The sequence below is a fragment of the Trichosurus vulpecula genome, chromosome 3 (assembly GCF_011100635.1).
Source record: "Trichosurus vulpecula isolate mTriVul1 chromosome 3, mTriVul1.pri, whole genome shotgun sequence".
NCBI classification, from domain to species: domain Eukaryota; kingdom Metazoa; phylum Chordata; class Mammalia; order Diprotodontia; family Phalangeridae; genus Trichosurus; species Trichosurus vulpecula.
In genome coordinates, this window is record NC_050575.1 from 429,183,740 (window position 1) to 429,193,850 (window position 10,111).

General features: G+C 47.3%; 1 protein-coding gene across 1 annotated transcript; it reads left to right on the forward strand.

Moving 5' to 3' along the window:
• The first annotated feature begins 1,100 nt into the window (after positions 1-1,100).
• NEFL (neurofilament light) lies at positions 1,101-7,846 on the forward strand. Its single transcript, XM_036752999.1, has 4 exons — positions 1,101-2,761; positions 4,587-4,711; positions 6,256-6,575; positions 7,235-7,846. Exons 1-4 carry the CDS (start codon positions 1,703-1,705, stop codon positions 7,381-7,383), a joined length of 1,653 nt encoding a protein of 550 aa, XP_036608894.1. The 5' UTR covers positions 1,101-1,702; the 3' UTR covers positions 7,384-7,846.
• The last annotated feature ends 2,265 nt before the right edge of the window (positions 7,847-10,111 follow it).

Below are 10,111 nucleotides of genomic sequence, written 5' to 3' on the forward strand. Positions count from 1 at the left end.
GGAAAGGGACCTGAGAGACCAGCTACTTCAACTCTCATTTTGCAGAAGAGGAAACCGAGGGCCGGGCAGGTTGAGTGAGTTGTCTACGGTCACACAGGCAGTAAATTTCAGAGATAAAACCTTAGACAGGACTTAAGTCTGCCTGATTGCTCTAAATCTGGTGAACTGAATTGCCTGGAGGGGAAAAACACATGAAAGGAAAAGCTCCGAAATACTTCAAGACAGCCACTAGGAGCTTTTCAGAGAGGCTAATGCAGTTGGGACAGCAGCACTGACTGTCGCCTGCTCTGCATTAGCGTGCTGCTCTTTGGGGGTTTTAAAAGTCAATTACAGAGACGTTCTCTTTGTTTAGAAATTCAAGTCTTTCTCACCTGGGCCCCTATCCCTCTCACCCCCTTGCTCTCAGCAAATAACAAAGTGCCTGGAACATAGTAGGCCTTTAAAAATGTTTAATGACTAACTGACTCACTAGCCTTGAAACCATATGGACGACAGGGCAATTAAAAACAAATCAGGCAAATCCAAATGGGACCAAGTTTAAAGCAAAACTGGAATAGGAGCTGGAAAAAAAAAATGTGCCTTCATTCCAGGAGGCAACTTTCCCAGGGGGTCGATCTCTGCAGAGAGGCCAAGGGATTAAAGGACACCAGAAAATTGCTAATACTTTGGAGAGAAAAAAAATCCTATGTCTGCGGGCAGGGGATGTGATTCCTTCCGTCATGATTTCCTCCCCTCCCCCTTTTGGGTTCTGGACTACTTCGGCAGTCTGATGATGCATACGGTCACCTTCTCAGAACGTTCTTAAATTCATAAAATAAACTGCATAGGGTTACAAAGGAAACTAGTTATAATGAATTAAAGATGCCAGGGTTCCAAGTTCACTGTTTATCCACGGTTACCTCACTGGACCCTTAGTTAAGAACGCGAATTCTAACCAGTTCTACACCTCATTTTTCCACGTTCTGGGTTAATGATGTAGAATACTTCGGCTCAGACTCCCTGGAGAGTCTGCACGGTCTCATGGAACACAAGAGTTGAAGTAATAGTGGGTCAGGGCGTTTAGGTAGGGTTGGCGAGGTGGGCGGGACACAAAAGAGGCTGAGGCCTCTGGGGTCCCCGAGGAAGGCACCGGGTGGGCTAAGGGCAAGAGTTCCATGGCCTGGGCGGGGAACGGAGAGCGAGAACTCAGAAGATGGGAGAGAGGAGGTGGCAAGGTGGGTGTGCCCAAGCAATGAAGTGGAACGATGGGGAGCAGGAGAAAAGAAATGGAGGCGGGGGAAATGATAGCTCAAGGAGCTGCAGGTTGGCGGAGAGGCGACGAGCCTAGTGGAGTTGCAGGTGGGGGCTGGGTGGGGCAGCGAGCCTCCAGCCTCATCTCCCTCTCTCTTTTCTCCACCGCCAGTCTCTTCTCCGGCTCCAGCTCCCCCCCCGCCCTCTGGAGTTGCGCAACGTCTTTCTTTGGCTGCCGCAAGGCGCTGGCCACCGCCCCCCGCAGCCAGGAGAGGGAGGGCTCAGAGGCTGCGTCAGTCCCAGCTCGGGTATAAAAGGGGGCGGGCGGCCAGCGGCGAGCCGCACACAGCCATCCGTCCTTCTCCCTTCCTTTCTCCTCTTCCCCATCTCTCTCCTTCCTCCCTCTCGCCGGCCAGGCAGCAGGCAGGCGGCCGGCCGGGCTGCGCGCCTACCGACCACATCCACCGGCAGCATGAGCTCCTTCGGCTACGAGCCGTACTACGCCACGGCGTACAAGCGGCGCTATGCCAGCACCGCCGAGAGCCCGCGAGTGCACATCTCGTCGGTGCGCAGCGGCTACAGCAGCACCGCGCGCTCGGCCTACTCCAGCTACTCAGCTCCTGGCTCCTCCGCGGCGCTCTCCGTTCGCCGCAGTTACTCCTCCAGCTCCTCGCTGCTGCCCAGCCTGGAGAGCCTGGACCTGAGCCAGGTGGCCGCCATCAGCAACGACCTCAAGTCTATCCGCACGCAGGAGAAGGTTCAGCTCCAGGACCTCAACGACCGCTTCGCCAGCTTCATCGAGCGCGTCCACGAATTGGAGCAGCAGAACAAGGTCCTCGAGGCCGAGCTGCTGGTGCTGCGGCAGAAACACGCCGAGCCGTCGCGCTTCCGCGCCCTCTATGAGCAAGAGATCCGAGACCTGCGGCTCGCCGTCGAGGACGCGAGCGCCGAGAAGCAGGCACTGCAGGGCGAGCGAGATGGCCTGGAGGAGACCCTGCGCGCGCTGCAGGCGCGCTACGAGGAGGAGGTGCTGAGCCGCGAGGACGCCGAAGGTCGCCTGATGGAGGCGCGCAAGGGCGCAGACGAGGCAGCCCTGGCCCGCGCCGAGCTCGAGAAGCGCATCGACAGTCTGCTAGACGAGATCGCCTTCCTCAAGAAGGTGCACGAGGAAGAGATCGCTGAGCTGCAGGCGCAGATCCAGTACGCGCAGATCTCCGTGGAGATGGATGTGTCCGCCAAGCCCGACCTGTCCGCGGCGCTCAAGGACATCCGCTCGCAGTATGAGAAGCTGGCAGCCAAGAATATGCAAAATGCCGAAGAGTGGTTCAAAAGCCGCTTCACCGTACTCACCGAGAGCGCCGCCAAGAACACCGACGCCGTGCGCGCAGCCAAGGATGAAGTGTCGGAGAGCCGCCGCCTGCTCAAGGCCAAGACGCTGGAGATCGAGGCGTGCCGCGGCATGAACGAGGCCCTCGAGAAGCAGCTGCAGGAGCTAGAGGACAAGCAGAACGCCGACATCAGCGCGCTTCAGGTAAGCCCCGCCCGGCCCAGGGCACCCGGGGGACTGCGGGGGGCGGGCTGAGGAGGGGGAGAATCGGCCGGGCTGCACGCGCAGGGTGGCGGAGTTCAGCTTGGCAGGTCGGAGGCGGGGGGAGCGGGAGTCTGGAGGGGCAACCTCCTTATTGGTCAGGCGAGGCGAATGAGACTCAGGGCCACTTAGTAGCCATTTCATCCTGCCGCCTCATTTGACATAAGAGAAACTGAGGCGCGGGAGGGATGGGGCGATTTACCGCAGAGTGTGGTCTAAATCTCAGGTTATTCGATTTACATTCCCAAGGTTTTCCAGGACACCACTTTAGAGCCAGCATCAGCACCGAGTGGGGAGGGGTATGGAGAGGGAGGGGTGCATGAGGGAGGAAACCTACGCACTGCAGGTGTTAGAGCTTTTGGGTGGGGGATAGCGTTCCCTTAGGGACAGTTGGATGGAGGTAGGGGTCGCTGTGCGCAACTTGGGCACCGGGTAGTGTTTTTTTGTTTGTTTTTTTTTGGCTAATCCCACCCTGGCACTATGTGTTGAGATCGAGAGGCTGAGAAGTGGAGGGGAGGTGCCTTCTATACGCTGAGTCGGACTGTTCCTGTTTGCCCAGTTAGTAACTGTGTTGAACGTTCCTCTGCCCGCGATAGGTGGCGGTACTTGTGACTTTATCTCCCTGACTCCTCCCCCTCCCTCCCCATACGTTAAGCATCGAGTTAACCAGATAACACGATCAAGTTAAGCGATGGTAACAATAGAAGGCAACATATCAGAAGATTGTAGTGATGTATGACACCAAGGGAAGACCAGAGGATGCTCCAAATAGTCTGTACAGAACAATAAAACAGGGGCGGACTTGGAGTTCATGTACTCTAAGGCTCTTATTGTAGAGATTTATTAAGACGATTATGATTATTGTTGCTGTCAATAATAACTGGCATCTATATAGCAGAGGAAGCCTGCCTTAGCGGCCAGGTGGCTGGCCTCCAAACCAGGGAGATCTGGGTTCGAGTTCTGTTTCTGACTCCCATTGGCTGTTAGACCCTGGTCAAGTTACTTAACCTCTTAATGGCCCAGCTAACTCTCTAAGACTCTTAACTGTCAGGAGATTCCGCTGTACAGAGACAGAAGCAGTTGTGAGTTCGGTATGCCAAAGGAAACCCCAGGCCCTATCCCTATGCTGACAAGTGTTTTAGAGTCAGCAAAATGCCTTGGGGAAGAAACAGACCGGGAGGGCGTGGTGGCTTGCTAATACTTGTCCTGTCCGTAGCTAAAGACGAGATAAGCTAGCGCTCTTCAGAGCTGCAACCCTCCATTGTCCTTGTGTCTTGGGAGCTCTTATCTTGGTCTTTTAAGTCTAATCCAAGCCTTTCTGAATAATAGGCTTTCTCTTTCTGTGGCTGTGCTGGCTTTCGTCCCAGATGTAGGGAAAAGCAGGTTGAAGAAAAGAACTGGGCCGATGTGTGACCGACCCTCAGGTCCCTGGTGGAGAGTGGGCTTTGCTTGTGACAAAAAAGCAGACTTTTCAGCCAGTGCCAGGAGGGGTGGGGCAGGTCTAGGAGGCAGCCTCTCCTCCAACAGAGCCTTGGAGCTCTGGAGGGTCAGCCATGACTGTGCAGTTTGGGAGCTGACATAGGAGAATTCTGGAAGATTCTGGGAACACGACCACTTCTGAGTGAATGGAGCTGAGACTGGGTGTAGACAGGTCAACAGACTCTGACTCTGAAAACGTGCTAGGACGGTCGCTTCCATTTTTCAGAGCAACATGCTTGGAGAAGAAATGGAGGTTTGTGTTCAGCTTCTGTTGTTTCACCCCTGACAGGACACAATCAACAAATTGGAGAATGAATTGAGAACCACCAAGAGTGAGATGGCAAGATACTTGAAAGAATACCAAGATCTGCTCAACGTGAAGATGGCTTTGGATATCGAAATTGCAGCCTACAGGTATGAATGGGGGTGAGGGCAATGTCTGCAGCAGTTATTAAGCTCAGAATGGAGGTGGAATTAGATTCCAGGTCAGGTTCTTTGGGAGTAAGACTCATCATTCTGAGACAGTGTGGACAAGTCAAGGAGATCTGAGTTCAGGGCCTGTTTTAAGCACGTACTAGTTGTGTAACCTTGGGCAAGTCACTTAACTACTTCGTGCCTCAGTTTCCTCAATTGTAAACTGAGTGGGTCTAATTCAACAGCCTCTAAAGTTCCTTTCAGATCTAAGTCTATGACATTGTGATCATTTTAAAGTTTTGGATGGCAGTCAAATCCCCAGGTAGTCCTGTTAATGTCTTTGGTTCCTTTTGGCAGAGATGCTGTCTGTCTCAGGTTCTGACCCAGTTTCCTTAGAAATGCATAGACGGCTGAGGCATGATCTAAATCTGGATATCGACATTTATTTTTAATTGTAGTGGGTAGAATCAGATCTCCTGGCACATAATAATAAATGTCTGTTGACTGACTGTCTTCAGCAAGGGAATAGCAGGTCCTGTAGTGCTCATTTATACTCCCAAAGATTCCTCCTTTGCTTAAAGAAAAAATTCAGATTCTTCACCTAAAAATACCTTAGACATCAGCAACCCTGGTGTGACTTTTAAAATATGGTTTGAACATAAAATTGCCATCAGACAGCTTGCTTATCCAAATTTAAACCATTACAAATGGATTCCCCCTAAAAGAATCAGGCCTAGCTACTAGGGCTGTTTCAAGTTCAGAATGATTTTTATGGGGTTCTGGTGTCTGCTTCCTGACTCAGGGAGAACTATTGCTTTTTCAAGTGAGAATAGTTGCTGAAGAGAGGAATAGGAGATAATTTATTATGCCCAGTGCAGGGGAAGGAAAAAAAAGTCATTGCAAAGCTCAGTATCTTTATTTTGAAGACTTTCAAGGCTGGTCCTTAACATCTAAGTAGCAAGGTTTTAGCTATCTTTTGACCAAGAAGATTGTTCAGTACATAAGAGCTTCACATGTTTCACAGTGGAAAGAGGTGAGCATTTGAAGGCATGTAATCTTCCCTTGGAATGCTGCCTTTGCTGCTCATATCCCTAGGAGACCTTGGTCAAGGTCAGAATGAGGCATCCAGGGGGAAACAGCAGAGACCTATTTAGGGTCTGTGTAAAGAAAGAGTTCCTAATACTGTTTCCTGATCTGTAAAATGGAGGCAGAGGGATTTTAAATTGGATGACCTCTGAGGTTCCTTCCAGCTCCAAGTCAGTGATCCTATAACTCCTGAGTTTGGTTTTCCTCAGTCTGTATTACTGATGATATAGACTTTAAAGAATGATGCCATGATATTTAAAATTTAATTTTAAATTTTTTGAATTCTAGTTTGACTTCTGAATACTATTATTTTGAAAAGTTCTAGCAAGAATTTGCATTACTCCTGCCTTTGCTTTTAATAATAAAAAAAAAAACAAGGATGGTTAGAGAACATGCTGTTGTTGATTTCCAAACCCATGCCCCTCTTCTCCACCACCCACCCTATTTTTGCTCGCTAGGAAATTATTGGAAGGTGAAGAGACCCGCCTGAGCTTCACCAGTGTTGGAAGTCTGACCAGTGGCTATTCCCAGAGCTCCCAGGTCTTTGGGCGCTCTGCCTACAGTGGGCTCCAGACCAGCTCATACTTGATGTCTGCCCGTGCCTTCCCCTCATATTACACCAGTCACGTCCAAGAGGAACAGATTGAGGTGGAAGAGACCATTGAGGCAACCAAAGCAGAAGAAGCCAAAGATGAGCCCCCCTCTGAAGGAGAGGGAGAGGCTGAGGAAGAAGAGAAGGAGGAGGGAGAAGAAGAGGAAGGAGGTGAAGAGGAAGAAGGTAAAAATCAGATTCACTGGAAAGAAAGTTAGAAAGCAAATCCTCAGCATTTTCTGCTGCTGATGTTGTTCTTGGCACGATATAAACCACTGTTCTCTGTGCCCAACACTAGCATGAGGGATCAGGTGCCTAAAGAGTGGCAAAGTCTATAGGAGTTAGTGCTTCAGAGGAGTCTGGCGTTGGCTTCCCAGATGGAAATTTGGTGGCTTTTCAATGGGCCTCCAGTGTCCAATAATGAAAACTCATTCAGTGGGATTGTTCAGTGTGTATGCTTTTGAAAAATGGGAATGAAGTAGGCCATGTGAGTACTGGGATAGAATATTCTTGTGCAGTGTAAAAGTGACTGTGGGGGCAGAGGATCTGGGTTCAAGTAAGCCCTGTCTCTGACAGTTACTACTGGGGTGACCTTGGGTAAGTCACCTGGGTCTTAGTTTCCTCATCAGTAAAATGAGAGGCTTGGCCTAGTTGGTGTCTGAAGTCAGTTTTAGCTATGACCCTATGACTCCAAAAGAACTCTGATGGGTATATTTTATAACAAATGGCATTTGGATAATGCAGCCCTGGGTAGAAATGTTACCGAGAACCTAGTTGATTGTGACATGACTTGCTTCTAACTGTGATGTCCTGCCCCCCCATTCCCCCTCATGTGCCTTTAAAAGGTGCCAAGGAGGAATCTGAAGACAAGGAAGGTGAGGAAGAAGAGGGAGGTGAAGCTGGAGAGGAAGGCGAGGAAGCTGAAGAAGAGGAAGAGAAGAAGGAAGAAGATGCTACTGGAGAAGAAGCTGTAGAGCAGAAGAAGAAAGACTGAGTTCTCTTTTCCTGACTATTTCAGGTTTCCCCCCAATCAGGTCAACAATCCCACCACTACGCAATCTGTTGAGCACTGAATGCTGTAAAGAATAAGAAACCACGTATTTAAAAAACAAAAACAAAAAAAAAAAAAACAACTAATCTGAGATGATATAGATTGAAAGTGATTGTTGTGCTAATGTCTTCCCCTATGCAAGAGTATTTGGTGTGCTTCTTGATAGCTTCCCTGGCTTGCTGCCAGACTGTGCATGGTACATGCTTATGAATTCTGGGTTGACGGCAGTATGGATGATACAGACATTTACAATTAAAAAAACTTGAATAAACAAACTTATTGATATAAATGTTAAACTTGATGAAAAACATAATTAATCTTTGGAAACCTTTGGTGGTTAGAAAATAACGACCCCAAGTTATGTGCAATAACTAGCAAATAAAGGCATCCTGGAACGGCATTATAATCCCTTGTTGTGGCTATTGTGTGTTAATTAAAGTTTCAAATGTGCATTGAAGCAATGTGCAGCTGACAAGTCAGAAGCCAGGCTATTGATCTCAGAATCTCATGGTACCAAAAATAGATATGTAAAATTTTCCCTTTTCTTAAATAATACATTTACCCCCAGTTGGTGCTTTCTAAGGAACTCAAAGCTTAAGTTTTCATTCAGGAATCTTGCCTATCTGCCCCACCCTCTTCCTCCTTACCCTACCTCTCTCCACCCCATAACATTTCCCTGATCCTTCCAAATGTCATCAGTAATTAACAGAAAGAATAAGGGGGAAAAGTTCCCAGGGCTTTCTCCAGCAATACCAGTGTACTGGTCCTACTACAAAGTCACACAGTGTATCTCAGGGACAGGGTTTCATGGTGAGATCTGTGACAAGATGAACTAAATATTCCCCACTGAGAAAATGGGCACATGAGTTAGAGCACCAGTGAAAGACTGCCAACACAAAATGGGTAGAGAGTGCATCTTAACATGCCCAACAGTAAATAGCTTTTTCCTTTTTCTTTAATTGGTCCAAATACAACTATGATAGGCAGATGATAAACAAAAACAAATCATTATCATTTATGTGTAAACAAGATGCTTAAAGATACAGAGATCAAAAGACCAATCCCTCCCTTACGTCTTGCCTACAAACCTGAACCAGTGGTGATTCTGGGTCTTCAGCTTAGTTCCTGGCCTCTTTGTTGCTGCCCCGAAATTCCACAAGCCTCTTAGCTTTTAAAACACCTCAATAAACAATTGATGCCAAATGTCAAAACAATTCTTAGCGCCTAACAGGCAAATTCCATCCTGATGTGGGTCTGTTGAATGTTACTTTGCACATCTTAATTTGAAAATCTAGAAGTCCAGAGAATGATTTCAACTGGTTTAGAACTTCACTGAAATAAAACATTCATAGCTGTCCATGCCTAGAATATCCTATGGAATCCTGATGCTTGTAGGGTATCTAATCTGCTGGGTTAGAGCAGAAGTTACTGATTATATGTTTTCCTGCTTCTGTCCTCAAAAGCTGTTTTATCTGCTGATGCCCCACCCCATATTTGTTATTGTGCAACTGATATCCCTTTCAGGGGGTGGGGGAGCCAATGCGTATACCTGCATTTTCTCTGCCTTCATTTATATGCTGCACTATGCTTTCACCTTTGAGGCTCACTTCTGTCAGATGTTTCAAATTAAAACTGTTAGCAGGCAAATGCATTTTCTGTCATGCTGTGGCTTTGAACCTGAAAGACTATTGTTGACAGGCTTCTGCAAAGATACCTCTATGGATGATAGGAACTAAACTTGTTGCATTTCTGGTCTTGGAAAGTAGGTTTGGAGAACTGAGCGCTGTTAATAGCAAAGTGATATTAAAATGGACCTTTAGCCCAATAGAAACAGTGGGATTTGGGAATTGGTTGAACCAAGTCTGAAAGCAATGACACATTGTATCACTCCTCCCCCCATCCTGTGTGCCACAATAAAAAATACATTAAGAAAAAATTATGATGAGTTTTTCTTTGTTATTCTTATGGGAAGAATGAATGATAATCCCAGAAAAGAGCCAGAAAACAAAGCTTATGGAAATGGCAGGTTCTTGATCAAGGAAGGAAAAAGGGCACTGGTTCGAGGATTATGGGATATGGGTTCTAGTCCTAGCTCCACACGACATTCTTGCATAACTTTAGGCAAATCTTACCTATTTAGGTCTCAGTTTGTTCATCTCTACCATGGAGTTAATTAGCTTTCTTGAAGGTCCCTTCTCATACATTCTATGGAAAATTCTGCCACTTTTGTTGATGGCAACTTTTGGTACACATAGGAGCTTTTCCTATCACTTTAATCTTTCCAGAGGTATAGTCCTAGCAGTGGTATAGGTCAAAGGCTGTTTAGTCATGTCTTGTGTGTTATTCCAAATTGCTTTCCAGAATGGCTGTATAAATTCACAGGTCTACCAACAGTGTATCAATGTGCCTATTTTCTCACAGCCCCTTCAACATTTTACATTCCCCCGTTTAGTCATCTTTGCCAATCTGATGGGTATGAGTGAAAGCTATAGTATATATCTAAAACCAAGAGCCACCATTGTTTATTTGTAATGGAGGTAAACTCCCCAACTATCCATAAAAGCAGCAATTGTCAAAGAAATTTGATGCTGGTTAAAATAAAATAAATCAGTGGAAGAGATTAGATACATAAAGTACAGAAATGAATATAGCTCGTAGCCTAATATTCGGT

Excerpts from the sequence above, each read along its gene's own strand:
- NEFL (XM_036752999.1), top strand. The coding sequence starts at position 1,703 with ATGAGCTCCTTCGGCTACGAGCCGTACTACGCCACGGCGTACAAGCGG. Across the intron at positions 2,762-4,586 it reads CCGACATCAGCGCGCTTCAG|GACACAATCAACAAATTGGA; the intron begins GTAAGCCCCGCC and ends CACCCCTGACAG. Across the intron at positions 6,576-7,234 it reads AGGAGGTGAAGAGGAAGAAG|GTGCCAAGGAGGAATCTGAA; the intron begins GTAAAAATCAGA and ends TGCCTTTAAAAG.